General features: G+C 43.9%; 1 protein-coding gene across 1 annotated transcript in view; it reads right to left on the minus strand.

Moving 5' to 3' along the window:
• cdc40 (cell division cycle 40 homolog (S. cerevisiae)) overlaps nt 1–26,949 on the minus strand; it is a 134,828-nt gene that overhangs the window by 103,174 nt on the left and 4,705 nt on the right. Inside the window, exon 3 of the mRNA XM_048596686.1 lies at nt 1,280–1,409. Coding sequence (XP_048452643.1) covers nt 1,280–1,409 — 130 coding nt within the window. The remainder of the gene's footprint in view (nt 1–1,279; nt 1,410–26,949) is intronic.

Here is a 26,949-nt window from a genome sequence, read left to right on the forward strand (position 1 = left end):
GCATGCAAACATGACCCTGATCTTCTGGCTGCTTACCGTTTCAATACACCACCTTGTTCTTATGCTCACATTTCTATCCATGGTTTGGTGTAATATTCAAGTGATGACCAGCACAGGATGGAGAAACAGTGCTTCCTTTTTCGCTTAGATGCTTTACAACCTTGTGAATTCAATATTAAGTTCAACAACTTCAGACCATGAACTCTGACCTCCGTTTTGGTCCCACCTTACCCAATTCACTAATTCTGCTATTAACACCTACTCTGGATCAAACTCCCTTTTCTGCAACACTCCCTTTGCCTCTTGCCTGGCCTTCTGTTCTACTTGCTCCTCCCATCTTTTCCAAGAGAATAAAACCTAACACTTTTCCACCTTTTTCTTCAGATCTGGACAGCAGTAAGATTGAATTCAAAACATAAATGCTTTATCTCTCCACAAATGTTGACAGACTGCTGAATTTCTCCAATACTTTCCATTTTGATTTCAGATTTCTAGCATCTGCAGTATTCTGCTTTTGGATTTGTAGAAAGTAGCTCATATTTCATTCATCTCTTTTAAAGAGTAACAGAAGAGGTTGAAGAAAAAAAAGAAAATGGCGGTGTCCATATGAATCTAAAAAAAATCTGAAGTAGTACCTCGAATTCCCTACCACTGTGGGTCTATCTACACACACGGACTGCTTTCTCCACACTGCAAACTTCCCCAGCCCGACTCCCAGTTGTATTCTCCACTGTCCATGCTTGTCTTCAGTACATTCACTCCTACAATCCCCACCAGCATTGGGACAGACATCTTAGTTGATACATTGTTGCAGTAATCAAATTTCTTCCAAAAAATCTTCAGTTTTTCTCTATCACTTAACGAGTGACATTTCCAAGTGAGAGGAGAAGAATCAGCTTCAACCCTTTCACTGTTTGTGTGTAGAATTGGGATTCACCTACTGAGGTATAGACTTGAACCAAAAGATTAAAACCACAATATAGACAACAGATTCCATCAAATCACTTCCATATTTCCCAACTCCAAAGCTTAATGGGACTGTAAGCAACAAGCCATTCACTTCTGTACTCCATACCAGAAGCAATAAGTGCAATTAGCAGAATATTTGACCAAATTAGCTGGATAAGAGATTAGTTATAGACAACTACTGCTTTTAAGGACTAACATTACACATTCGGTGCAAACAAGATTGCAGACAAAGCAGTGTACACATCACAGACAGCCTCTGCTGAAATACATCACTGAAAAAAAGAGATTTTTTTAATCCATTGGCACTTACCATAGGTATGAAAGGTTCTTCTCTGTTGCTCAAACATGAAATCATTGATGTGGGCAGGTTCAGTATATCCAGACAGCATATTTCTAGGAGCAGCCATCTGCTGCGTCCTGAAAGGGTTCACTGGACCAAACTGAAATAAATAATATGTCCATTTGGTTAATTTTTTTTTACTCAAATACATTTCATTTTATTCTGTGTTATGGAATTTCAGTCACAAAGCACATCAAACCACAAAATTTTAAAATACAGTCGTCGATTTCATAATGACACTATTTATGTTGAAACATAAAACGAGCACAGACTACAAATTAAGTTGTGACAACCAAATGAGTAAAAATTATCATGAGGAAAATAGTCAGAGACTCTTTTAAAAGAAACTAAATTAGAAAAATGTCCTATTAGGTGTTTTCCGTTATTGCAGTATTCAAATGAACTAATCAGCGATCCATTAACTGCAAAAATATTTTGGAAACAATTTTATCTAATGATCTGCAGTCTAATTACAAAATACTAACTAAATAACACTGATCTAAGGTGAAAGAATATTGGCAATAGTTCAATGGACTGAATTTCATACCCAGCTCACCAGCATATTTGAAGATGGGCTGGGTTTCTAAAGTGGGTGGCCAGCCTGCTAATTTCTCACCCAACGCTTTCTTAATTTATATTAAAGTTCCTCATTTATCTCAAAAGCTAACCAAAATTAGAAACAAAAACAGAAATTGCTGGAAAAATTCATAAGGTCTGGCAGCATCTGTGGAGAGAAATCAGAGCTAATATTTCAGGTCCAGTAACCCTTCTTCAAAACACTGGATCCAAAATATTAACTCTGATTTCTCTCCACAGATTTCTCTTCACCCGCTGAGTTTTTCCAGCAATTTCTGTTTTTGTTTCTAATTTCCAGCATCCGCAGTTATTTCCGTTTTCTTGGATTATGAATGAAAATTAACCTTGCAGTGACTGGTCAACAGGCCAGCAGCAGCTTTTTAAGACTCTCATTCTGAGGTTGCAATGCAATGCTGGAGGCAGCAGAATAAAATAACCAACAGTACTCGAACATTAATTGTATATGTGGGATTAGATTCAGCATTAACCTTTGTCTCTTATTTTGCTTGTTCAAAATGCCCACCCCACCTTTCCAGCAGAATACTGCAAAATTGTAACCAGAAAATACAGTGCAGCAATACATCTACAAAGTCTTTCATTTGTGAAGCACTTCCTCTATACATAAATTATTTAAACAGCTGAACAAAAGCATTCAGTAACTGGTAAGCAGTGTTAGTAGGATTATCTACAGCTACTGAAAGGTAGAAAGAATTAAAATGAAATGAATTATTTATGATTTGTTGAGTACAGTAAAACTGTAGTAATGGATTTAAGATAAACATACGTTACAAGCACGAACTAAAACATAAATCATATTCATTGAATTCCCTGGCACACAACATCATGGGGTCTGGAGTATAGATGTGAAAATTGTATGGTTCATAACCAGGGAGGGAAAACAGTGGATGGAGAACAGTGTAAATTGTAGGTGGGAACTATGAATGGACAAATCAGAAATTTTAGGATTTTAAGTATCTTAAGATCTTGACAAAAGCATATGTGTATTTACTTAATTGCACCAAGATGCGGCAAGTTGTGACAGCAGAGGTAGCATGCACTTTGACAGAAACTGACCCTGATGTCAGTCATAGCTCAGGGGTAGTACTCTCAACAGAAATGTTTGTGGGCTCAAATTCCAATCCAAAAACTTAAGCAAGCAACATAGGCTGATATTTCCTGTGCAAAATTGCAGGGATACTATTTGAGATATCATCTTTCAAAGAGTCATACAGTCATACAACACGGAAACAGACCTTTCAGTCCAGCTGGTCCACGTCGACTAGGTTTCCTAAACTGAGCTAGTCTTATTTGCCTGCCTTTGGCCCATATTGCTCTAAACCTTTCCTATTCATATATCTGTCCAAATGTCTTTAAAATGCTGTAAATGTACCATTTCCTCTGGCAGCTCATTCTGTCTGTGTGAAAAAGATGCCTCTCAGGTCCCTTTTATTTCTTTCCCCTCTCACCTTAAACGTATGCCCTCTAGTTTTGGACTCCTCTACACTTGGAAATCGTCTTTTTCCAACTGGCTATTCACATTGTCTATGATCCCCATGACTTTTAAAACCTCTCTGGAGGTCAGCCCTCAGCCTTCAATGCTCCAGGAAAAAATGTCCCAGCCTATCCAGCCTTTCTTGAACTCAAACCCTCCAATCCCGCTCAATAGGTAAACAACAATGAACTGATGACACATGACTTAATTAGTTAACAGACCTCATCACCTCAGGTGACCTCCCACCCACGGCCTCCAACCTCATCGTTCCCCAACCCCGCACTGCCTGCTTCTATCTCCTTCCCAAAATCCACAAACCTGAATGCCCTGGTCGACCCATTGTCTCCGCCTGCTCCTGCCCCACCGAACTGATCTCCAACTATCTAGACTCCATCTTCTCCCCCTTGGTCCAGGATCTCCCAACCTATGTCCGTAACACCACCCATGCCCTCCACCTCCTCCAGAACTTCCAATTCCCCGGTCCCCAACACCTCATCTTTATCATGGACGTCCAGTCCCTCTACACCTGCATTCCCCATGCAGATGGCCTTAAGGCCCTCCGCTTCTTCCTGTCCCGCAGGCCCGACCAGTCCCCCTCCAATGACACCCTCATCCGCTTAGCCGAACTCGTCCTCACCCTCAACAACTTCTCTTTCAATTCCTCCCACTTCCTACAGACAAAGGGGGTAGCCATGGGTACCCGCATGGGCCCAAGCTACGCCTGCCTCTTTGTAGGTTACGTGGAACAATCCTTCTTCCGTACCTACACCGGCCCTAAACCCCACCTCTTCCTCCGTTACATTGATGAGTGTATCGGCGCCGCCTCGTGCTCCCACGAGGAGCTCGAACAGTTCATCCACTTCACTAACACCTTCCACTCCAACCTTAAGTTTACCTGGACCACCTCTAACACCTCTCTCCCCTTCCTGGACCTCTCTGTCTCCATATCGGGCAACCACCTAGAAACCGATATTCATTTCAAGCCCACCGACTCCCACAGCTACCTAGAATACTCCTCCTCCCACCCACCTTCCTGCAAAAATGCTATCCCCTATTCCCAATTCCTTCGCCTCCGCCGCATCTGCTCCCAGGATGAGGCATTCCACTCCCGTACATCTTAGTTGTCCTCGTTTTTCAAGGACCGTAACTTCCCCACCTCGGTGGTCGAGAATGCCCTCAACCGTGTCTCCCACATCTCCTGCAACTCATCCCTCACACCCCGTCCACGCAATAAGAACCAAAAAAGAATCTCCCTTGTCCTCACGTACCACCCCACCAACCTCCGGATCCAACGCATCATCCTCCGACACTTCCGCCATCTGCAATCCGACCCCACCACCAAAGACATCTTTCCCTCCCCACCCTTATCTGCTTTCCGGAGGGACCACTCTCTCCGTGACTCTCTTGTCCGCTCCACACTCCCCTCCAGCTCCACCACACCCGGCACTTTTCCCTGCAACCGCAGGAAGTGCTACACCTGCCCCCATACCTCCTCCCTCACCCCCATCCCAGGCCCCAAGAAGATTTTCCACATCAAGCAGATGTTCACCTGCACATCTGCCAATGTGGTATACTGCATCCGCTGTGGCTTCCTCTACATCGGGGAAACCAAGTGGAGGCTCGGGGACCGCTTTGCAGAACACCTACGCTCGGTTCGCAATAAACAACTGCACCTCCCAGTCGCGAACCATTTCAACTCCCCCTCCCATTCCTCAGACGACATGTCCATCCTGGGCCTCCTGCAGTGCCACAACGATGCCACCCGAAGGTTGCAGGAACAGCAACTCATATTCCGCTTGGGAACCCTGCAGCCCAATGGTATCAATGTGGATTTCACAAGTTTCAAAATCTCCCCTCCCCCTACCACATCCCAAAACCAGTCCAGCTCGTCCCTGCCTCCCTAACCTGTTCTTCCTCCCACCTATCCCCTCCTCCCACCTCAAGCCGCACCTCCATCTCCTACCGACCAACCTCATCCCGCCCCCTTGACCTGTCCGTCCTCCCTGGACTGACCTATCCCCTTCCTAACTCCCTACCTACACTCACCTTTCCTGGCCCCATCCCCGCCTCTTCGACCTGTTTGTTTCCTCTCCACCTATCCTCTCCTCTATCCCTCTTCTATCCGCCTCCCACTCTCTCCCTATTTATTTCAAAACCCCCTTCCCCTCCCCCTTTTCTGATGAAGGGTCTAGGCCCGAAACGTCAGCCTCTCTGCTCCTATGATGCTGCTTGGCCTGCTGTGTTCATCCAGCCCTGCACCTTGTTGTCTCGGATTCTCCAGCATCTGCAGTTCCTACTATCTCTGACTCAGGTTAACAGACTAACTGTCTTATAAAAGTTCCTTTCACACAGAAAATAAAAGTGCTATGGGTGGAGGGAAGAAACTGGGAAGGCAATGCAATGGTCCCTGTCCACAGGGTTCACTAGTCAGGACTTGCTGCATTTCAATTTCTCTTCTCCAGGTTCCTTTTGACTAGGTCACATTACAAAAGTCTCTTTGCTTCTGGTTAAAAGCTAAAGCTTGCAGCAACAAATAAATTGGTTCTCTGCAGGCTTTTTTTTTGTTGTGCAAAGAGACACACACACCTTCCCTTTCCAGTGGTCTGAAAGCTTTTGATGATGATGATGATTTATTGTCACTTGTACTCTACAATGAGCAACATAGTAAAATACAGTGGAAACGCTACAACTATCGCCACAATCTGGTGCCATTCGAATACTTCAAGAATAGAAAGAATTAAAAATGCTGAAAGAAAGTCAATCTTCATTCCGCCACCTCCAGAACGAATCTCAAGTCCTGACATGGCCGACCAACGATACCCGCACAGCCACCTGCCCACTGGATCCACCAATATCAGGGTCACCACTCTTCAGGCGCCATCTCTTTGTTGCTGGGCCCACCCTCTGACGGGCCAACAATTCCCTGCTGGAACTGCACCTTCCCGCAACCAGGAGCATCCACCAGGAGCTGCTCCCCAGCTCTGCTCTCACCTCACTGACAACCAAGAGGCCCCAACCCAGCTCCAGGTTCCACTATTGCCTCGCTGACAACTAGGAGTCCCTGGCTCCATTACTGCTGCCTGAAGTAGGGTCCAGGTATACCATACCGCTGCCACCTGGAGTCCCTGCTCTGGGTACACCATAACCACAAGGCCCTAGATTGGCTGCCAGACTGTCCCAAGACTCTAGCTGCTCTCCTCTGCTGCCAAAATGATAATTAAAACAGACAAAAAGGATAAGGAAAGAAGGGAGGAAGCAGCCACCTAGAGCAGACAAGCCAGCACCCCAAAAAGTGCCTACCTTGCCGACACCACTATCTTGCATACTACGGCCATATTATTCACACCCAGGAACCAGACGTAGGTGGGAGGCTTTTGTCAGCGTTAACTGATCACCACTCTACAATTCAATCTGTTGCTGACTGAATCTTTGTGTGTACTTTGTACACACCCATGTGCCTTTTTAACATGTGCAGCAATCCCTCCCACAATCTTCGATTTTTAACAGTCCTTTTCCTATTTTAGTCAAAAATACAGAAAAATAAAGAGAACTAGTCCTTATACTTTCAAAAAATTTCAAGTGAAGCCATCAAAACAGTATGCCACAATTTGCTTTTTTGCAAGCTCTGGTCACCCTGTCCAGCTTGGTACTGCACTTACTAAAAAGTGGTGGGATAATAAAATTTGCCTTGATATAGGGTCATTAACAAAGTATGTTCTATTCAAGAAAGCCTATTGGTGAAGAACGGAACTGGAGGCAATCTCTGTAAATTAATCTATAAATGTGTGCTGAATTACACATTAAACATACATCTAAACTGTCAACCACACTTAGATACTAACACAAAAGCAAAATACTATGAATGCTGGAGCCACAATTTTAGTCTATGTCTATCTATAAGAGGTATAACGAATATTTAATTAAGCCACTGCCTGCATACAATTAAATATAATCAATGAATTACAGTTAATGAAATTAATGGACAATTAACAAAAGGTTCCAACTCTTAGCCAACATCCTGGAAAACACAGTCCACTGAAGTTATAAATAGCAGTTAACACAGATTCTGGGGAGCTAAAAGCTTCTTCTTTTAGGGTTCAAGTCTGCCAAAAGAAACTGAAGGACGAATCGGATTTTGGACTTTAGAAAGATGAGAAATTTAGTGCAGTTATTTCAAGCATGCACTTTCTGACTTTTTTCAGTATTTTCAGCATCTCTTTTTCAGGATGTAAATTATATTTCATGACATTCCTATATGCATAATAATGGGCTGTCAATCAAGGCTAAAATCAAAAGAACTGAAATAAAATGAGTTAAAATGTGAGATTCTCAATTGAACAGATTGTGACCATTCAAGCTGCCAAAAGAATTATGTTGCGGGTGAGATATTTTGTGGTATGACCACATCCAACTCGCTCCACTACACATTTGATACAGAGACATTATAGTGTAAGACTTCAAATTATGCAGAACATCAATGATGAGCAAAGGTAGATTTATTGAAAACAAGGATCGTCTAAACAGAACACATTTAAAATATACAACAGTTATTATCCTTTGGATTATCCAGATACTTAGGTACTGCAGATGTTTAACTGATATGAACTTTGGTTCTATTTTTGCAAAAGCAATAAAATTGTTAATAAAGACCACAATGTCTACAGTTAACATTTTTCAAATGTGTGCTTTCAGAATCTTAAACAGTGTTCACAAGTGTTATGACTGAATGTAAAGCAAATGTTTGCAATATGAAGTGAAAATAATGAGGAGGTGATTGCCTAATGGTATTATTGCTAGAATGTCAATCCAGAGACCCAGGTAACTAACATCTGGGGACCTGGGTTCGAATCCAACCATTGCAGATGATGAAATTTAACTTCCAGAATGCAAGTGATGAAGTGCTACCTCATAGGTTTGTGAGGAAAGCTAGGGGTTATTGAATAAAAGGGATAGAAGCAATATAGATTCAAAATTGGCTGAGTGACAGGAAGCAGACATTAGTGGTCAATAATATTTTCTTGGCTCGAGGAAAGTTTTTTATTGAGTTCCCCAGGGTCTGGTATTGGGACCCTTTCGTTTCCTGATACACACGAATCATCGAAGTCTTAGTGTGCAGGAAACAATTTCAAAGTTCACAAATGATTCAAAACTTGGATTTTGGTTTGATTTATTATTGTCACATGTACCAAGATACAGTGAAAAGTATTGTTTTGCATGCTAACCTGACAAATCACACCTTAAGTACATCAGAGTAATAGAACAGAATGCAAAATATAGTGTTATAAGGTGTTAATTATAAACTGAAAGGATGACAGTGTAGAGCTCCAAAAGACATTGACATAGTCGATACATAGGTGGCAGATCAGCTTCAGTGCATGTGAGGGGAAGTGCTTTGCTTGGAAGAATATAAAATAGTGTATAATCCTAAAGGGTACGCAGGACCAGAGGGACCTGGGTGTACATGAGCACAGATCACCAAAGGTGGTAGGACACTTGAGACAGCAATTAATGAAACATACAGTACCTTCAGCCTTATTAATAGGTAGCCAAAATGTGGAGGTGCCAGTGTCGGACTGAGGTGGACAAAGTCAGAAGTCACACAACACCAGGTTATAGTCCAACAGGTTTATTTAGAATCACACAAGCTTTTGGAGCGCAGCCCCTTCATCAAGTGCAGTCATGAAGTCAGGTGCATTGGACGAAGGAGCAGCACTCCACAAGGGCGTGCGATTCCAAATAAATTTGTTGGACTATAACCTGGTGTCGTGTGGCTTCTAACTTTATTAATGGGTAGACAGTAGACAAGCAAGGAAGAGATATTGAACTTGTGTCAGATACTTTGTAGACCTCAGTTCTGGATGCTGCGTTATAGAAAGGATATGAACACGTTAGAGATAGTGCAGAAGGGATTTGGAAGAATGATTGTAGGGATGAGAAATTTTAGTTATGAAGACTGATTAAAGAAACAGAATACAGCAGGAGTAGGCCATTCAGTCTTTGAGCCTGCTCAGCCAGTCATTATGATCATGGCTGATCATCCAGCTCAATAGCCTGTTCCTGCTTTTACCCTGTATGCTTCGGTCCCTTTAATCCCAAGTGCTATAATGTTTTATATTGTATGAAATTCCATAGACTCACCATTCTCTGGGTGAAGAGACTTCTCCTTATCTCAGTCCTAAATGGTTTACCTTGTATCCTTAGAAAGTGATCCCTGGTTCTAAACTCCCGCACCTCAGGAACATCCTTTCTGCATCTATCCTCTCCAGTCCTGGTGGAATTTGATAGGTTTCTATGAAATCCCCACTCATTCTTTTAAATCTAAGTGAAAATAATCCTAACCAATTCAACATATCCTCAGTCCCAGCATCGCAGGAATCAGTTTGGTAAAATTTCACTGTACTCCTCTACAGCAAGGACACCCTTCCTCAGCTTACGAGGCCGAAACTGCACACAATATTCCCGGTGTAGTCTCACTAATGCGTTGTATAACTGCAGCAAGATATCACTGCTCCTGTACTCAAATCATTTCGAGATGAAAGCTCACATGCCATTTGGCTTCTTTATCACCTGTTGCACCTTGCATGGTCACCTTCACCGACTGGTGTAGAAGGACACACCGGTCTCGTTGCAGATTCCCCTGTGAGAACGTACAGCAATTCAGAGAACAAACTGCCTTCCTGTTTTTCTATCAAAGTGAATTTCAATTTCACATTTAGCTACATTGTACTGCATCTGCTATGCATTTGCCCACTCACTTAATTTATCCCAATCCTGTCAGCTAACCCTCCCACCCAGTTTTGTGTCATTTGCAAATTTGGAGATATTACTTTTAGCTCTCTCACCTAAATCATTAGTGTATATTTTGAATAGCTGGGGTGCGAGCACTGATCCCTGTGGCATAGCAATAGTCACTGCCTGCCATTCAGAAAACACCTTTTTATCAGTGTTCTTTGTTACCTGTCTGTCAACCATTCTTGTCTCAATCTCAATACACTACCACCAATCCAATGCAATTTAATTTTACACACTAATCTCTTACGTGGGACTTTGACGAAGGTTTTCAGAAAGAAAGAGTTGGTGCAGACAGCCTGAAAAGCTTTAGTAAGCTGTGCACTATCAGCGAAGAGAAATCACATCCAGAGTGAGACACAGCCGAGTGAGTATATAATTCAGGAATTCGGAGCAGAGCAGAGCTGAGGGAAAAAAGTGCTTTTTCCTTATTTTTTGGCTCATAGTTTGTAAGATTTTTAAAAAGACAGGATAAATTGAAGCCCAGTATCAGAGGCCCAGCACATGAGTGACATCACAGGTGATAACAACTAATTTAACTATCTATTTTGAGATTGAAGTTAACAAGTTGAAATACATACAGGCTATCAATTAAAAGTGTAGTACAACAGTTTTACAAATCAAATTAAGAACTAAGTAATTAAAACAGAGATGCCAGGCCAGGTGATGTGTTGTAACAGAATAACATGGGAGCTGGTCGATACCACTGTGGTTCACGGTGACCACACCTGTAGCAAGTGTTGGTTGCTTGAGGAACTCCGGCTCAGAGTTGATGAGCTGGAGTTTGAGCTTCGAACACGGCGACACATCAGGGAGGGGGAAAGTTACGTGAACACTCAGGAGGCGGACACAGCCCTTAGATTAACTACATTGAATGCAGTCAGTGGTCAGGGATAGAAGGTTACACCAATTTACACCAAGTTACACCAATCCAGGAGTAGAGCCTCAGCCCCTGTACTTGTCTGAAGAGGTTAGAGATTCTTGCTCCCTCTGTGGATGAGAGTGGCGCCGGAAGGAGAATAAGCAAATTGACCATAGCACTGGTATAGATGTATAGAGAAAAAAGGTTCTGCTGAGGGAATATAAGCAGTAGGGGCTAAATTAAAAGGTAGTACCAAAAAGGCAATAATGTTTGCATTACAATCTGAGTGACAAGCAAACTGGCACACGGGCAACAAGATTAAAGAGGTAACTGCGTGACTTAAAGATTGGTGTGGGAGAAATGGATTTGAATTCATGAGAAATTGGCACCAATAGTGGGGAAGGAGAGAGCTGTTCCGATGGGATAGGTTCCACTTGAAATATGCTGGGATCAGAATAGTGTAGCTAGAACTCTAAATAGGGCTTTATGCTAAATAGTTTGGGAAGTCAGTTCAGATGCGTGGAAAATTATGGAAAAAGTTGAAGGGGGGTGGGTGCGGGGGAAGGCTTGGTAGATGCTATTAAACTTTCCAGAACAAGTATTAGGACAGAGACAGGAATCTAACTTCAGGCACAGCAGATAAGATGACATCCACGAGAAGAAGGCAGTCAACTGAAGATGTTGCACTTAAATGCATGCAGTGTACAAAACAAGGTAAATGAGTTTGTAGTGCAGATTGAAATCGGCAGGTATAATGTTGTAGGTGTCACAGAGATGTGGCTGCAAGGGGACAGAGCTAGAAAATATATAATCCCAAGATGCATGTCCTATCAAAAGGGTCAGACAGATGGGACAGTGCTCCTTGCTGGTAAAAAATGAAATTAATTTGATCGCAAGAAGTGATATGGAGTTGGAAGGCACAGAATCTGTGTGGGTAGAGTTGAGGAAACACGAACGGGAGTTGTGTACAGGCCTCCTAGCAGTAGTCAGGATGTGGAGAACGAAATAAGTCGGGAGACAGAAAAGACATGTAAGAAAGACACTATTACAATAATCATGGGGGACTTCAACATGCAGGTGGATTGGGAAAAATCAGGTTGTGAGTAGATCTAATGAAAAGGAATTCATGGAATATCTATGAAATGGTTCTTTTTGGAGCAGTTTGTGGTAGTGCCCACTCTGGAACAGGCAATTCTGGATTTGGTCACGTGTAATGAGGCAGACTGGATTAGGGTGCTTAAGGTGAAGAACCCCTAGAGGGCAATGACCATAATATGATAGAATTCGCCCTGCAGTTTGATGGCGAGAAGGTGGAATCAGATATAATGGTATCACAATTGAGTAAACAAAGACATGGGGGAGGGGCTGGCCAGAGTTAAATTGAAAGGGGAGCCCAGCAAGGAAGACAGTGGTGCAGTAATGGCAGGTGTTTGAGGGCAATTTGGAAGGCAGAGCAGAAATTCATCCCCAAGAAGAAACAGCTTACTGAGGGCAAGATGAGGCAACCTGACAAGAGAAGTCAGGGACAGCATAAAAGCAGAAGATTAGTGGGAAGCCAGCGTTGGGAAGCCTTGAAAAACCAGCAGAGAATAAGTAAAAAAGCAATTGGGGTGGGGAAGAAGATGAAATATGTTACTAGCTAGCTTATTCTCATAAGAAGATTGCAACAGTTTTTCTTACATGTATAGAGGGTAAGGTAAGAGAGAGGCAAAAGTGGACATTAGGCTGATGTAAAATGAGGCTAGAGAAAAGTGGTAACGGGGAACAAAGAAATGGCAGAGGAATTGAATAGGTACTTTGCATCAGTTTGCACAGTGGAAGACACCAGCAGCATACCAGAGCTTCAAGAGAATCGGGGGCAGAGGTGAGTGTAATGGACATAACTAAGTAAAGGGTGCTGAGGATGCTGAAAGGTCTCTCAATGTATAAATCACCCCAATTAGATAGACTACATCCCGGAATTCTGAAGGAAATAGTTGAGGAAATTGAAGAGGCATTGTGGTGATTTTTCAGGATCAGTGGAGTCAGGAAAGGTCCCAGAGTACTGGAAAACAGCTAATCAAACACTCCTGTTTAAGAAGGGAGAAAGGCGATAGGGTTAGGGTGAGGATTACTGAAAAAAGGGGCGGCACGGTGGTTCAGTGGTTGGCACTGCTGCCTCACAGCACCAGGGACCTGAGTTCAATTCCACCCTCAGGCGACTGTCTGTGTGGAGTTTGCACAATCTCCCCGTGTCTGCGTGTGTTTCCTCCGGGTGCTCCGGTTTCCTCCCACAGTCCAAAGGTGTGCAGGCTAGGTAAATTGGCCATGCTAAATTGCCCATAGTGTTCAGGAATGTGTAGATTAGGTGGGTTTATGGGGGAATGGGTCTGGGTGGGATGCTCTGTGGGTGGGTGTGGACTTGTTGGGATTCTATTTCTTTTAAGGATTAGGAAACTATAGGCTAGTTAGCCTTACGTCAGAAATTGATTAGATTTGAGAGACCATTATTAGGGATGGTATCGCACAGTACTTGAAAGTGCATGGTAAAATAGGGCAGAGCAGCACAGCTTTGATAGCGGAGATCATGCCTGACAAATCTGTTAGAATTCTTTGAGGAGATAATAAGCAAATTAGACAAAGGTGAGCCAGTAGATGTGATCGACATGGATTTCCAGAAGGCCTCGGACAAGGTGCTGCACATGAGGCTGCAAAGCAAAATAAGAGCCCACGTTCTTAGGGGTAAAATACTGGCATGGATAGAGGATGGGATGTTTGACTGACAGAAGTCAGAGAGTAGGGATAAAAGGGGTGTTTTACAGAAGGCAGCTGGTGACTGGAAGTGTTCCACAATGGTCAGTACGGGGCCACTATCATTCATGTTACACATTATTTTGTTTCTTTTTTATCCATTTGTGGGATGTGGCATCACCAGCTGGCCTGCATTTATTGCCTGTCCCTAGTTGCCTTTGAGCTGGTGGTAACAAGCTACGTTCTTCAACCACTGCAGTCCACATACTGTAGTTTGACCTACAATGTCCGTAGGGAGGCAATTCTAGGATTCTGACCCAGCAATAGTGAAGAAAGGGTGATATATTTCAAAATCAGGATGGTGAATGGCTTGGAGGGGAACTTGCAGGTGGCCGTGTCTCCAGGTTATCTGCTGCTCTTGCCCTTCTTGACGGAAGCGGTTGTGGGTTTGGAAGGTGCTGTCTCACGATTTTTGGTGAATTTCTGCAGTGCATCTTGTAGATCATGTACACTGCTGCTATTGAGCATTGGTGGTAGTGACAGTGGATGTTTGTGGATGTGTGTGGATGTGCTTTATCCTGGATGATGTCATCCTTCTTGAGTGTTGTTGGAGCTGCACCCATTCCAAGAAAGCAGAAAGTATTCCACCATGCTCCTGAATTGTGCCTTGTAGATGATGGTGCGGCTTTTGGGAGTCAGAAGATGAGTTATTTGCTGCAGTATTCCTAGGCTTGAAGCCACTGTTTCAAGTCAATGGTAACCCCAAGGATCTTGATAGTGGAATATCCAGTACAGGAGTTGGCAGGTCATGTTGCAGTTGTATAGGACTTTGGTTTGACTACATTTGGAATACTGCGTACAGTTCTAGAACATAGAACATTACAGCGCAGTACAGGCCCTTCGGCCCTCGATGTTGCGCCGACCTGTGAAACCAATCTGAAGCCCATCTAACCTAAACTATTCTGCTCGCCACATTACCAAAAGGATGTGGATGCTTTGGAGAGGGTGCAGAGGAGGTTCACCAGGATGTTGCCTGGTATGGAGGGCGCTAGCTATGAAGAGAGGTTGAGTAGATTAGGATTATTTACATTAGAAAGACGGAGGTTGAGGAGGACCTGATTGAGGTCTACAAAATCATGAGAGGTATAGACAGGGTGGATAGCAAGAAGCTTTCCCCCACAGTAGGGGACTCAATTACTAGGGGTCACGATTTCAAGGTGAGAGGGGAACAGTTTAAGGGAGATATGCGTGGAAAGCTCTTTATGCAGAGGGTGGTGGGTGCCTGGAATGCGTTGCCAGCAGAGGTGGTAGGGGCGGGCACGATAGCATCATTAAAGATGTATCTAGACAGATACATGAATGGGCAGGGAACAGAGGGATACAGATCCTTGGAAAATAGGTGACAGGTTTAGATAGAGGATGTGGATCGGCGCAGGCTTGGAGGGCCGAATGGCCTGTTCCTGTGCTGTAATTTTCTTTGTTCTTTATTCAGTAATGATAACACCAATGAATGTCAAGGGGTGGTGGTTAGATTGTCCTTTTTTGGAAGATGGTCATTGCCTGGCATTTGTTTGGCACAAATGTTACTTCCCTTCTGAGTCCAAGCCTGGATATTGTCTAGATCTTGTGGCATTTGAACTTGGACTGCTTCCATAGCTGAAGAGTTGCGAATGATGCTGAACAATATGCAATCATCGGCACACATCCCCACTTCTGACTCTGTGATAGAGGGAAGTTCATTGATGAAGCAGGTGAAGATAGTTGGGCCTGGGACACTACTCTGGAGGTGTCCTGGAACTGAGCTGACTGACTTTAACAACCACAAGCTATCTGCTAGGTACAACTCCAACCAGCAAAGAGTTCGGCCATTGATTCCAATTTTGCAAGGGGTCCTTTGATGCCACACTTGGTCGAATGCGGCTTTGTGTCAAGGACTGTTATCCTCACCTCACCTCTGGAATTCAGTAATTTACTCTATATTTGAACCAAAGCTGTAATGAGGTCAGGAGCTGAGTGGCCCTGGCGGAACCCAAACTCGGCGTCACTGAGCAGGTGCTGCTTGATAGCACTGTTGATAACACTTTCCATCACTTTACTGATGGTAGTGAGTAGACTGCTGGGGTGGTAATTGGCTGGGATGGATTTGTCCTGCTTTTTGTTTACAGGACATACCTGGGCAATTTTCCACATTGTCAGGTAGATGCTAATGAGTTCTTTAATTGTCCACCACATTCACAACTGAATATGGTAGGACTGCAGAACTTAGATCTGATCGGTTGGTTGTGGGATCACTTTGCTCGGTGTATCACTTGCGGCTTATGCTAATTGGCATGCAAGTAGTCCTGTTTGGTAGCTTCACCAGATTGACACCTCGTTTTCAGGTATGCATGGTGCTGATCCTGGCATGTCCTCTTACAGGTTGATCTCTTGGCTTCATGTGACGAAGGGACAGTGCCACAAAAGCTTGTGATTTCAAACAAATCTGCTGGACTGATGTTGTGTAACTTCTGACCTTGTCCACCCCAGTCCAACAACAGCAGTCCAACACCAGCACCTCCACATCATGGCTTCATGGAAATGGTTGAGTGGGAGGTATGTCAAGCCATGATGTTGCAGATTGCGCCGGAATACAATTCTGCTGCTGTTGATGGCCCATAGCACCTCATGGATGACCAATCTTGAGTTGCTAGATCTGTTTGAAGTCTGTCCCATTTAGCATGGTGATAATGCCACACAAGACGATGGAAGGTATTCTCAAAACGAAAGTGGGATTTCATCTCCACAATGACTGTGCAGCAGTCACTCTTACTTATAGTGTCATGGTTAGATGTATCTGCTGTTGGCAGATTCATAAGGAGGTGGTCAAGTATTTTTCCCACTTGTTGGTCCCCTCAACAGAGGGCCACAGGCACAATCTAGCAGGCATGCTCTTTAGGATGCAACCTGATCAGTAGTGCTGCTGCCAAGTTATCCTGGGTGGTGGGCATTGAAATCCCTCAACCAGAATACATTTTGCACCCTTGCCACCCTCAGTGTTTCCTCCAAGCATTGTTCAACATGGAGGAGCACTGACTCATTAGCCGAAGGAGGATGGTATGAGGTAACCACAGGAGATTTCCTGGCCCATACTTAATTTGAAGCCATGAGACTTTATGGGATCCACAGTCATTGTCGAGGACTCCCAGGGCAACTCCCTCCCAACTGTATGCCACTGTGCCGCCACACCTTCTGGGTCTGTCCTGGGATGGTGATGGTTCTATTTGGGACAGAGTCAAACCCATGGAAACATAACTGACAGACAATGTTAGGTTGCTGCTTGACTGGTCTGTAAGATAGCTCTTCCAATTTTAGCAGTCGACCCCAGATGTAAGTAAGGATACTTTGCAGGATCTACAGGGCTGGTTTTCCCATTGTCTTCTCTAGTGCCTAGGTCATTGCCAGGTGGTCCATCTGGTTTCAGTTCTTCGTTGACTTTGTAGCAATTAATACAACTGAGTAGCTTGCTAGGCCATTTCAGAGGGCAGTTGAGAGTCAACCACTGACTCTCACATTAATGAACTGGGCAAGGGATCTGAGAGCATCGCTGCTAAGTTTGCAGGTGACACAAAAACAGATGAAGGGGCAGGATCTTTGAGGAAGTGGGGAGGCTGCAAAAGGACTTGGACAGGCTCAGGCAGTGAAAAAGAAATGGCAGATGGGATACAATGTGAGAAAGTGTGAGATTATGCACTTTGGTAAGAAGAATAGAGGCATAAATTATTTTCTAAATGGGAAAAGGCTTCAGAAATCTGAAGCACAAAGAGACTTGGGAGTCCTAGTTCAGGATTCTTTTAAGGTTACCACACAGGGTCAGTTGGCATTTAGGAAGGCAAATGCAATATTAGCATTCATTTCAAGAGGGCTAGAACACAAGAGCAGAATGTACTGCTGAGGACGTATAAGGCTCTGGTCAGACCACATTTGGAATATTGCGAACAGTTGTGGGCAGTTTTGTACCTAAGGAAGGCATTGGAAGGGGTTCAGCATGGAAACAGACCCTGCAGTCAACTCATCCATGCCAACCAAGTTTCCCAAACTTAACTAGTCCCACTTGCCTACATTTCACCCATATCCCACTAAACCTGCCTATTCATGTATCTATCCAAATTCAATTAAACGTTGTAACTATACATGCATCTACCATTTCCTCTGGCAGTTCATCCCACATACAAATCTTGGTGTGGAAAAAGTTGTCATTCAGGTCCCTTTTAAATCTTTCCCCTCTCATCCTAAAAATATGCCTCCTACTTTTGAACAACCAAACCCTTGGGAAAAGAACATAGTCATTTAATTTATCTCTGTCCCTCATGATTTTATAAACCTCTATAAAGGTCACCCCTCCACCTCCTACACTCCTGTGAAAAAAATCCCAGGCTATCCAGCCTCTCTTTATAAATCAAGCCATCCAGTTCCAGCAACATCCTGGTAAATTTTTTCTGAACCCTCTCCAACTTAATAACATCCTTCCTAAAGCAGGGTGACCAGAAGTGTACACAGTACTCCAAAAGTGGCTTCACCAACGTCCTGTACAACCTCAACATGACGGCTCAACACTTATACTCAATGGTTTCAGTAATGAAGGCATGTAGCACACATGCCTTCGAAACCAACCTGTGATACAACTGTCAAAGAACTACGTACCTGAATGCCTAGGTCTCTCTGTTCAACACTACTCCCCAGGGTACCATTAACTGTATGTGTCTTGCTCGTTTGTTTTACCAAAATGCAATATCTCGCATTTATCTGAATTAAACTGCCACTCCTCAGCCCATTGGCCCAACTGATCAAGAACCCCTTTGTAATCTTTATATAACCTTCTTCACTGTCGACTATACCACCAAGACTATCTCATATCCCCTTTTTGCTCTCCTGATTTCCCTCTTAAGAATGCCCCTACAGCCCTTACACCCTTCAAGAGATTCACTTGATCCCAATTGTCTATACCAAATATATTACTCCTTATTCTTGACCAGAGCTTTATTCATCTTTATTCATCCATTGTTCCCTACTCTTACCTGCCTTGTCCTTCACTCTAAAGGGAACATGATGCCTCTCTCATCATGAACTCTCGTTATCTCATTTTTGAAAGCCTCCCACTTGTCAGTTGTCCCTTTACCTGCAAACTGTCTACTCCAATCAACTCTTGAAAGCTCCTGTCTCATACCATCAAAATTGGCCTTACTCCAATTAAAGAACTTTAACTTGTATACAAGACCTATCCTTTTCTGTAACTATTTTAAAACTAATAGAATTATCATCACTGGTCCCAAAGTGCTCCTCCACTAATACATCAGTCACTTGCCCTGCCTTATTTCACAAGAGAAAGTAAAGTTTTACTCCTCCAGTAGGTACATCTCCATCTTGATAAACTAAATTTTCTGGAACACATTTAACAAATTCCTCACCGTCCTAGCCCTTATATTATGGCAGTCCCAGTCTATATTGGAAAGTTAAAAACCCCTACTATTACAACCCTATTATTCTTACATATTTGCTCCTCAGTTTCCTGCTGACAATCAGGGGATCTACAGTACAATCCTATCAAGGTGATCATCCCATTCTTATTTCTGAGATCCACCCAAATGGTTTCACTGGATAATCCCTCAGATTTTCCCTCATCAAAAAACACCACTTCCCCCCTCCTCTTTTGCCGCCCTTTCTATCCTTCCTATAACATCTAAACCCCACACCACTGAGCTTACAAGAATGATCCCGGTGATGAGGACTTGTCATATGAGGGGCAGTTGAGGACCTGGGTCTCTACACAATGGAGTTTAGAAGAATCAGGGAGGAATTTCATTGTGTCTTGTTGAATACTAAGAGGCCTGGATAGTGTGGAGGTGGAGATGTTTCCGCTAGCAGGAGAGACTAGGACTTGAGGGCACAGCCTCAGAGTGATGGGATGACACGTTAGATCTGAGATGAGGAAGAATTTCTTCAGCCAGAGAGTGGTTAATCTATGGAACTGACTGCCACAGAGGGCTGTCGCAGCCCAGTCATTAAGTGTATTTAAGACAGAGCAAGATAGATTCTTGATTGGTGAAGGGATCAAAGCTTATAGGCAGAAGGCAAGAGAATGGAGCCGAAAAACATATCAGCCATGATCAAATGGTGGAGCAACTTGATGGGGCCCACGGCCTAGTTCTGTTCTTACGCCTTATGGTCTTATTGTCGTTCTGCGTCATAACACTTCTGTGATTCTTCAATGCTGTGCATGAACTTTTTCTCACACACACTCTTTGGTCATCTTATTTTTTGTGTTATTTCCTCCTTTATTGTATTATAAGCCTGGCATTTATCATAAGCTTCCTTCTACCCCCAACCTGTTTAAGGATAACAGAAGTCTCACCATTATCATTACTTCACTACTTAGTCATCTTTCTGGAAATAAAAGAACAAAGAAAATTACAGCACAGGAACAGGCCCTTCAGCCCTCCAAGCCTGCGCCGATCCACATCCTCTATCTAAACCTGTCACCTATTTTCCAAGTATCTGTATCCCTCTGCTCCCTGCCCATTCATGTATCTGTCTAGATACATCTTAAATGACGCTATCATGCCTGCCTCTACCACCTCTGCTGGCAACGCATTCCAGGCACCCACCACCCTCTGCGTAAAGAACTTTCCACGCACATCTCCCTTAAACTTTTCCCCTCTCACCTTGAAATCGTGACTCCAAGTAATTGAGTCCTCCACTCTGGGAAAAAGCTTCTTGCTATCCACCCTGTCTATACCTCTCATGATTTTGTAGACCTCAATCAGGTCCCCCCCTCAACCTCCGTCTTTCTAATGTAAATAATCCTAATCTACTCAACCTCTCTTCATAGCTAGCGCCCTCCATACCAGGCAACATCCTGGTGAACCTCCTCTGCACCCTCTCCAAAGCATCCACATCCTTTTGGTAACATAGCGACCAGAACTGTACGCAGTATTCCAAATGTGGTCGAACCAACGTCCTATACAACTGTAACATGACCTGCCAATTCTTGACCTACTCAATACCCCGTCCGATGAATGAAAGCATGCCATATATCTTCTTGACCACTCTATCGACCTGCGTTGCCACCTTCAGGGTACAATGGACCTGAACACCCAGATCTCTCTGTGCATTAATTTTCCCCAGAGCTTTTCCATTTACCGTATAGTTCGCTCTTGAATTGGATCTTCCAAAATGCATCACCTCGCATTTACCTGGATTGAACTCCATCTGTCATTTCTCCGTGTAACTCTCCAATCTATCTATATTCTGCTGCATTCTCTGACAGTCCCCTTCACTATCTGCTACTCCACCAATCTTAGTATCATCTGCAAACTTGCTAATCAGACCATCTATACGTTCCTCCAGATCATTTATGTATATCACAAACAACAGTGGTCCCAACACGGATCCCTGTGGAACACCACTGGTCACAGTTCTCCATTTTGAGAAACTCCCTTCCACTACAACTGTCTCTTGTTGCCCAGCCAGTTCTCTATCCATCTAGCTAGTACACCCTGGACCCCATGCAACTTCACTTTCTCCATCAGCCTACCATGGGGGACCTTATTAAACGCCTTACTGAAGTCCATGTATATGACACCTACACCCTTCCCTCATCTATCAACTTTGTCACCTCCTCAAAGAACTCCACCAAGTTGGTAAGACATGACCTTCCCTGCACAAAACCATGCTGCCTATCACCAATAAGTCCATTTTCTTCCAAATGTAAATAGATCCTATCCATCAGTATCTTCTCCAGCAGCTTCCCCACCACTGATGTCAGGCTCACCGGTCTATAATTACCTGGATTATCCTTGCTACCCTTCTTAAACAAGGGGACAACATTAGCAATTCTCCAGTCCTCTGGGACCTCACCCGTGCTCAAGGATGCTGCAAAGATGTCTGTTAAGGCCCCAGCTATTTCCTCCCTCGCTTCCCTCAGTAACCTGGGATAGATCCCATCCGGACCTGGGGACTTGTCCACCCTAATGTCTTTTAGAATACCCAACACTTCCCCCCACTCCTTATGCTGACTTGATGTAGAGTAATCAAACATCTATCCCTAACTTCAACATCCGTCATGTCCCTCTCCTCACTGAATACCAACGCAAAGTACTCATTAAGAATCTCCCTCTCCCAGACCTGCAAAGGACCTCTCCTGTTTTTTATTCTTCGTAGGATCCACAACCTGAACTCACAATTCTACTCGGCTTTATTGGACACTAAAAAACCGAGCCCCACCTACGTCCATGACACCACCCACGCCCTCCACCTCCTCCAAAACTTCCAATTCCCTGGGGTCCCCAACACCTCATCTTTACCATGGACGTTCAGTCCCTGTACATTTGCACTCCCCATGCAGATGGCCTAAAGGCCCTCCGCATCTTCCTGTCCCGCAGGCCCAACCAGTCCCCCTCCAATGACACCCTCATCCGCTTAGCTGAACTCGTCCTCACCGTTAACAACTTCTCCTTCAATTCGTCCCACTTCCTACAGAAAAAGGGGGTGGCCATGGGTACCCGCATGGGCCCAAGCTATGCCTGCCTCTTTGTAGGATACATGGAACAATCCCTCTTCCGTAGCTACACTGGCCCTATCCCCCAACTCTTCCTCCGTTACATCGATGGCTGTATCGGCGCTGCCTCGTGCTCCCACGAGGAGCTCGAACAGTTCATCCACTTCACTAACACCTTCCACCCCAACCTTAAATTCACCTGGACCATCTCTGACACCTCTCTCTCCTTCCTGTACCTCTCTGTCTCCATCTCTGGCAACCACCTGGAAACCCATATCCATTTCAAGCCTACCGACTCCCACAGCTACTTAGAATACACCTCCTCCCACCAACCTTCCTGCAAAAATGCTATCCCCTATTCCCAATTCCTTCGCCTCCGCCGCACCTGCTCCCCAGATGAGGCATTCCACTCCCGTACATCCCAGATGTCCTCGTTTTTCAAGGACTGCAACTTCCCCTCCACAGTGGTTGAAAACACCCTCGACCGTGTCTCTCGCATTTCCTGCAACTCATCCCTCACACCCTCTCCCCGCAATAACAACCAAAACAGAATTCCCCTCGTCCTCACGTACCACCCCACCAACCTCCGGATCCAACGCATCATCCTCCGACACTTCCGCCATCTGCAATCTGACCCCACTACCAAAGATATTTTTCCTTCCTCACCCTTATCTGCTTTCCAGAGGGACCACTCTCTCCGCGACACCCTTGTCCACTCCATACTCCCCACCAGCCCCACCACCCCTGACACTTTTACCTGCAACTGCAGCAAGTGCTACACCTGCCCCTACACCTCCCCCCCTCACCCCCATCCCAGGCCCCAAGAAGACCTTCCACATCAAGCAGATGTTCACCTGCACATCTGCTAATGTGGTATACTGCATCCGCTGTTCCCGTTGTGGCCTCCTCTACACTGGGGAGACCAAGCAGAGGCTTGGGGACCACTCTGTGGAACACAACAAACAACTACACCTCCCAACACGAACCATTTCAACTCCCCCTCCCACTCCTTGGACGACATGTCCATCCTGGGCCTTCTGCATTGCCACAATGATGCCACCTGAAGACTGCAGGAACAGCATCTCATATTTCGCTTGGGAACCCTGCAGCCCAATGATATCAATGTGAACTTCACAAGCTTCAAAATCTCCCCTCCCCCGACCGCATCGCAAAACCAGCCCAGCTCGTCCCCGCCTCCCTAACCATTCCTCCCACCTCAAGCCCCAACCCCATCTCCTACCCACAAACCTCATCCAGCCTCCTTGACCTGTTCGTCCTCCCTGGACCGACCTATCCCCTCCCTAACTCCCCACCTGCATTCACCTTTACTGGCTCCCACCCTGCCTCTTTGACCTGTCTGTCTCCTCTCCACCTATCTTCTCCTTTATCCATCTTCTATCCGCCTCCCCCTCTCTCCCTATTTATTTCAGAATCCCCTTCCCCTCCCCTATTTTTGAAGAAGGGTCTCGATCCAAAACGTCAGCTTTCCTGCTCCTCTGATGCTGCTTGGCCTGCTGTGTTCATCCAGCTCTACACCATGTTATCTCATTAAGAATCTCACTCATTTTCTCTGACTCCTCGCATAACTTCCTTCCTTTGTCCTTGAGTGGGCCAACCCTTTCTCTAGTTACCCTCTTGCTCCTTATGTATCAATAAAAGGCTTTGGGATTTTCCTTAACCCTGTTTGCTAAAGATATTTCATGACCCCTTTTAGCCCTCTTAATTCCTCATTTCAGATTGGTCCTACTTTCCCAATATTCTTCCAAAGCTTCGTCTGTTTTCAGTCGCCGAGACCTTATGTATGCTTCCTTTTTCCTCTTTGCTAGTCTCACAATTTCACCTGTCATCCATGGTTCCCTAATCTTGCCCTTTCTATCCCTCATTTTCACAGGGACATATCTGTCCTGCACTCTAATCTTTAAAAGCCTCCCACATATCAAATGTGGATTTACCCTCAAACAGCTGCTCCCAATCCACATTCCCAGCTCTTGCCGAATTTTGCTATAGTTCGCCTTCCCCCAGTTCAGCACTCTTCCTTTAGGACCACTCTCGTCTTTGTCCATCAGTATTCTAAAACTTACAGAATTGTGATCACTATTCCCAAAGTAATCCTCTAATGAAACTTCAGCCACCTATCCGGGCTCATTCCCCAACACCAGGTCCAGTATGGCTCCTTCCCGAGTTGGACTATTTACATACTGCTCTGGAAAACCCTCCTGGATGCTCCTTAAATTCTGCTCCATCTAAACCCCTAACACTAAGTGAATCCCAGTCAATGTTGGGAAAATTAAAATCTCCCATCACCACCAGCCTGTTGCTCCTACATCTTTCCATAATCTGTCTACATATTTGTGCCTCTATTTCACGCTCGCTGTTGGGAGGCCTGTAGTACAGCCCCAACATTGTTACCACACCCTTCCTATTTCTGAGCTCTGCCCATATTGCCTCACTGCTCGAGTCCTCCATAGTGCCCTCCTTCAGCACAGGTGTGATATCCTCTTTGACCAGTAATGCAACTCCTCCACCCCTTTTACCTCCCTCTCTATCCTGCCTGAAGCATCTATATCCTGGGATATTTAGTTGCCAATCTTGCCCTTACCTCAACCAAGTCTCAGTCATAGCAATAACATCATACTCCCAGGTACTAATTCAAGCCCTAAGTTCATCTGCCTTACCCACTACACTTCTCGCATTAAAACAAATGCACCTCAGACCACCTGTCCCTAATATAAAATACTACCTTTGCTACTCCAATTGCCATTCGCTACTAGGTGGTCTATAGTAAACAGCCAGCAGTGTAACGACGCCTCCTCAGCTCCTTAATTCAAACCTAACATTATATCTTTGAACTCTCTAATACTGTTATAGCTCTGTACAGAAAAATGTATTTCTTTTTAAATCAAAACTGCCATATTCCACCTTTTGTCTCCTCTTCCCTTTTCTATATACCTCCTGAATACACTGTAACCAGGAATAACAAATTCCTATTCTTGCCCTTGTTTAAGTCCCTGCTGATGCTACTATCTTTTGCACTGGGAGCTCAACAACTTTTTCTTCATGCACAGTGTATTTCTGTTCACCAAAAACTACTCACACCCCCACTCTTCCTGATCCCTCCTCTTTCAAGGCCACTCTGTACAGTAGTGCTGTTTGTCCCTCCTCACTCTCCATGCACCTTCCCACTCCTTGGATACTTCGTCTTGGCTCCCTAAAACTTCAGTTTAATATCCTTCTCCAGGGCACAAACTGCAGCAATAGCACATTTTTATCATTAACACAAATTCATTATTCATAAATTTAGAGAACTCTTTTCTGAAGGCATGATTTTTCAATTTCAGTCACTTAACACATGATACACGTAATAAATTTGACTATATTATATTGATATTCACACCAATGCACATTTATGTACATTACTTAAAAATTACTGGTTCTGTAATTTAAACAAAATATTTGTACAGATATTTTTATTGCCTCAGTCAGGCAGTCCCCATTTATAAATAACTCATCGCTCCTGCATGATTCAATCACAGAACACAAATCCTATTTAAAAGACCACAGGCCTATTTTCCTTTCGTACTACTCTACAAAGAATAAAGTTATTTTGCACCCCCGATCTTCATTTTAAAAACTTGATAGGAAGATAAGTTATATCAACCAATATACATCATTAACGATATGCCATAAAACAGAAACACATGAATGAGTTTAATTTTTTTTGCTGCACAAAATCATCAAATGGAGCAAAATAAATCATCTACTGAACTGAAATTGAAAAAGCTACCCAAGAGCATCAAAAGTCAGAAAGCCAACATTGCGCCTTGTTTGTTTTACTTATTCCAATTGTGTATCCTAGGCATAGGGAAGCACTAACTCAATACAAAATATATTTCCACTGATCAAGTGAAGTCCTCGGAAACCAAGATATCTTTTGTAGATTTCCAGTTGAAAGTATGTGCTGCATTATCTACAAATGCTCGCAATGAAACATTTAGCTTCTTCCCTCTCTAGTCTACAATGTACAGAATCAGTTTTCATTATGTTAAGCAAACAAACGTTGTAACATTATATTGCAGTTGCACACTTATTGAACATCTAAGGGCCAGATCTGGAGTGATCAAATTGGGAAAGCTTACAAAATTAAGAGACAGCTGCTCCACCAAAATGAAAAGCTAATGAGAAAACAAGTAAATATTAACTCAACTTTGGAACTCACCATGTATGAACTAAATAAAAACCAAAAGAACTGTGGATGATGTAAATTAGAAACAAAAACAGAAGTTGCCGGAAAAGCTCAGCAGGTCTGGCAGCATGTGTGAAGAGAAATCAGAGTTAACGTTTTGGGTCCATTGACTCTTCCTCAGAACCCCTCTGAGACCTGCTGAGCTTTTCTGGCAACTTCCGTTTTTGTTTCTAATTTACATCATCCACAGTTCTTTTGGTTTTTATTTAGTTCATATATGGTGAGTTCCAAAGTTGAGTTAATATTTACTTGTTTTCTCATTAGCTTTTCATTTTGGTGGAGCAGCTGAGTTTGTAAATAGTCTGGCAGTGGTTACCAGAAAGGGATGGAATCAACAGCCTGAGTAAATGGTTTCTGTTGGAGAAATTCTGAAAGAAGGTCATATCAGACTCAAAGTGTTAACTCTGTTTCTCAC

This window comes from Rhincodon typus, chromosome 5, assembly GCF_021869965.1.
Source record: "Rhincodon typus isolate 14 chromosome 5, sRhiTyp1.1, whole genome shotgun sequence".
Taxonomy (NCBI): domain Eukaryota; kingdom Metazoa; phylum Chordata; class Chondrichthyes; order Orectolobiformes; family Rhincodontidae; genus Rhincodon; species Rhincodon typus.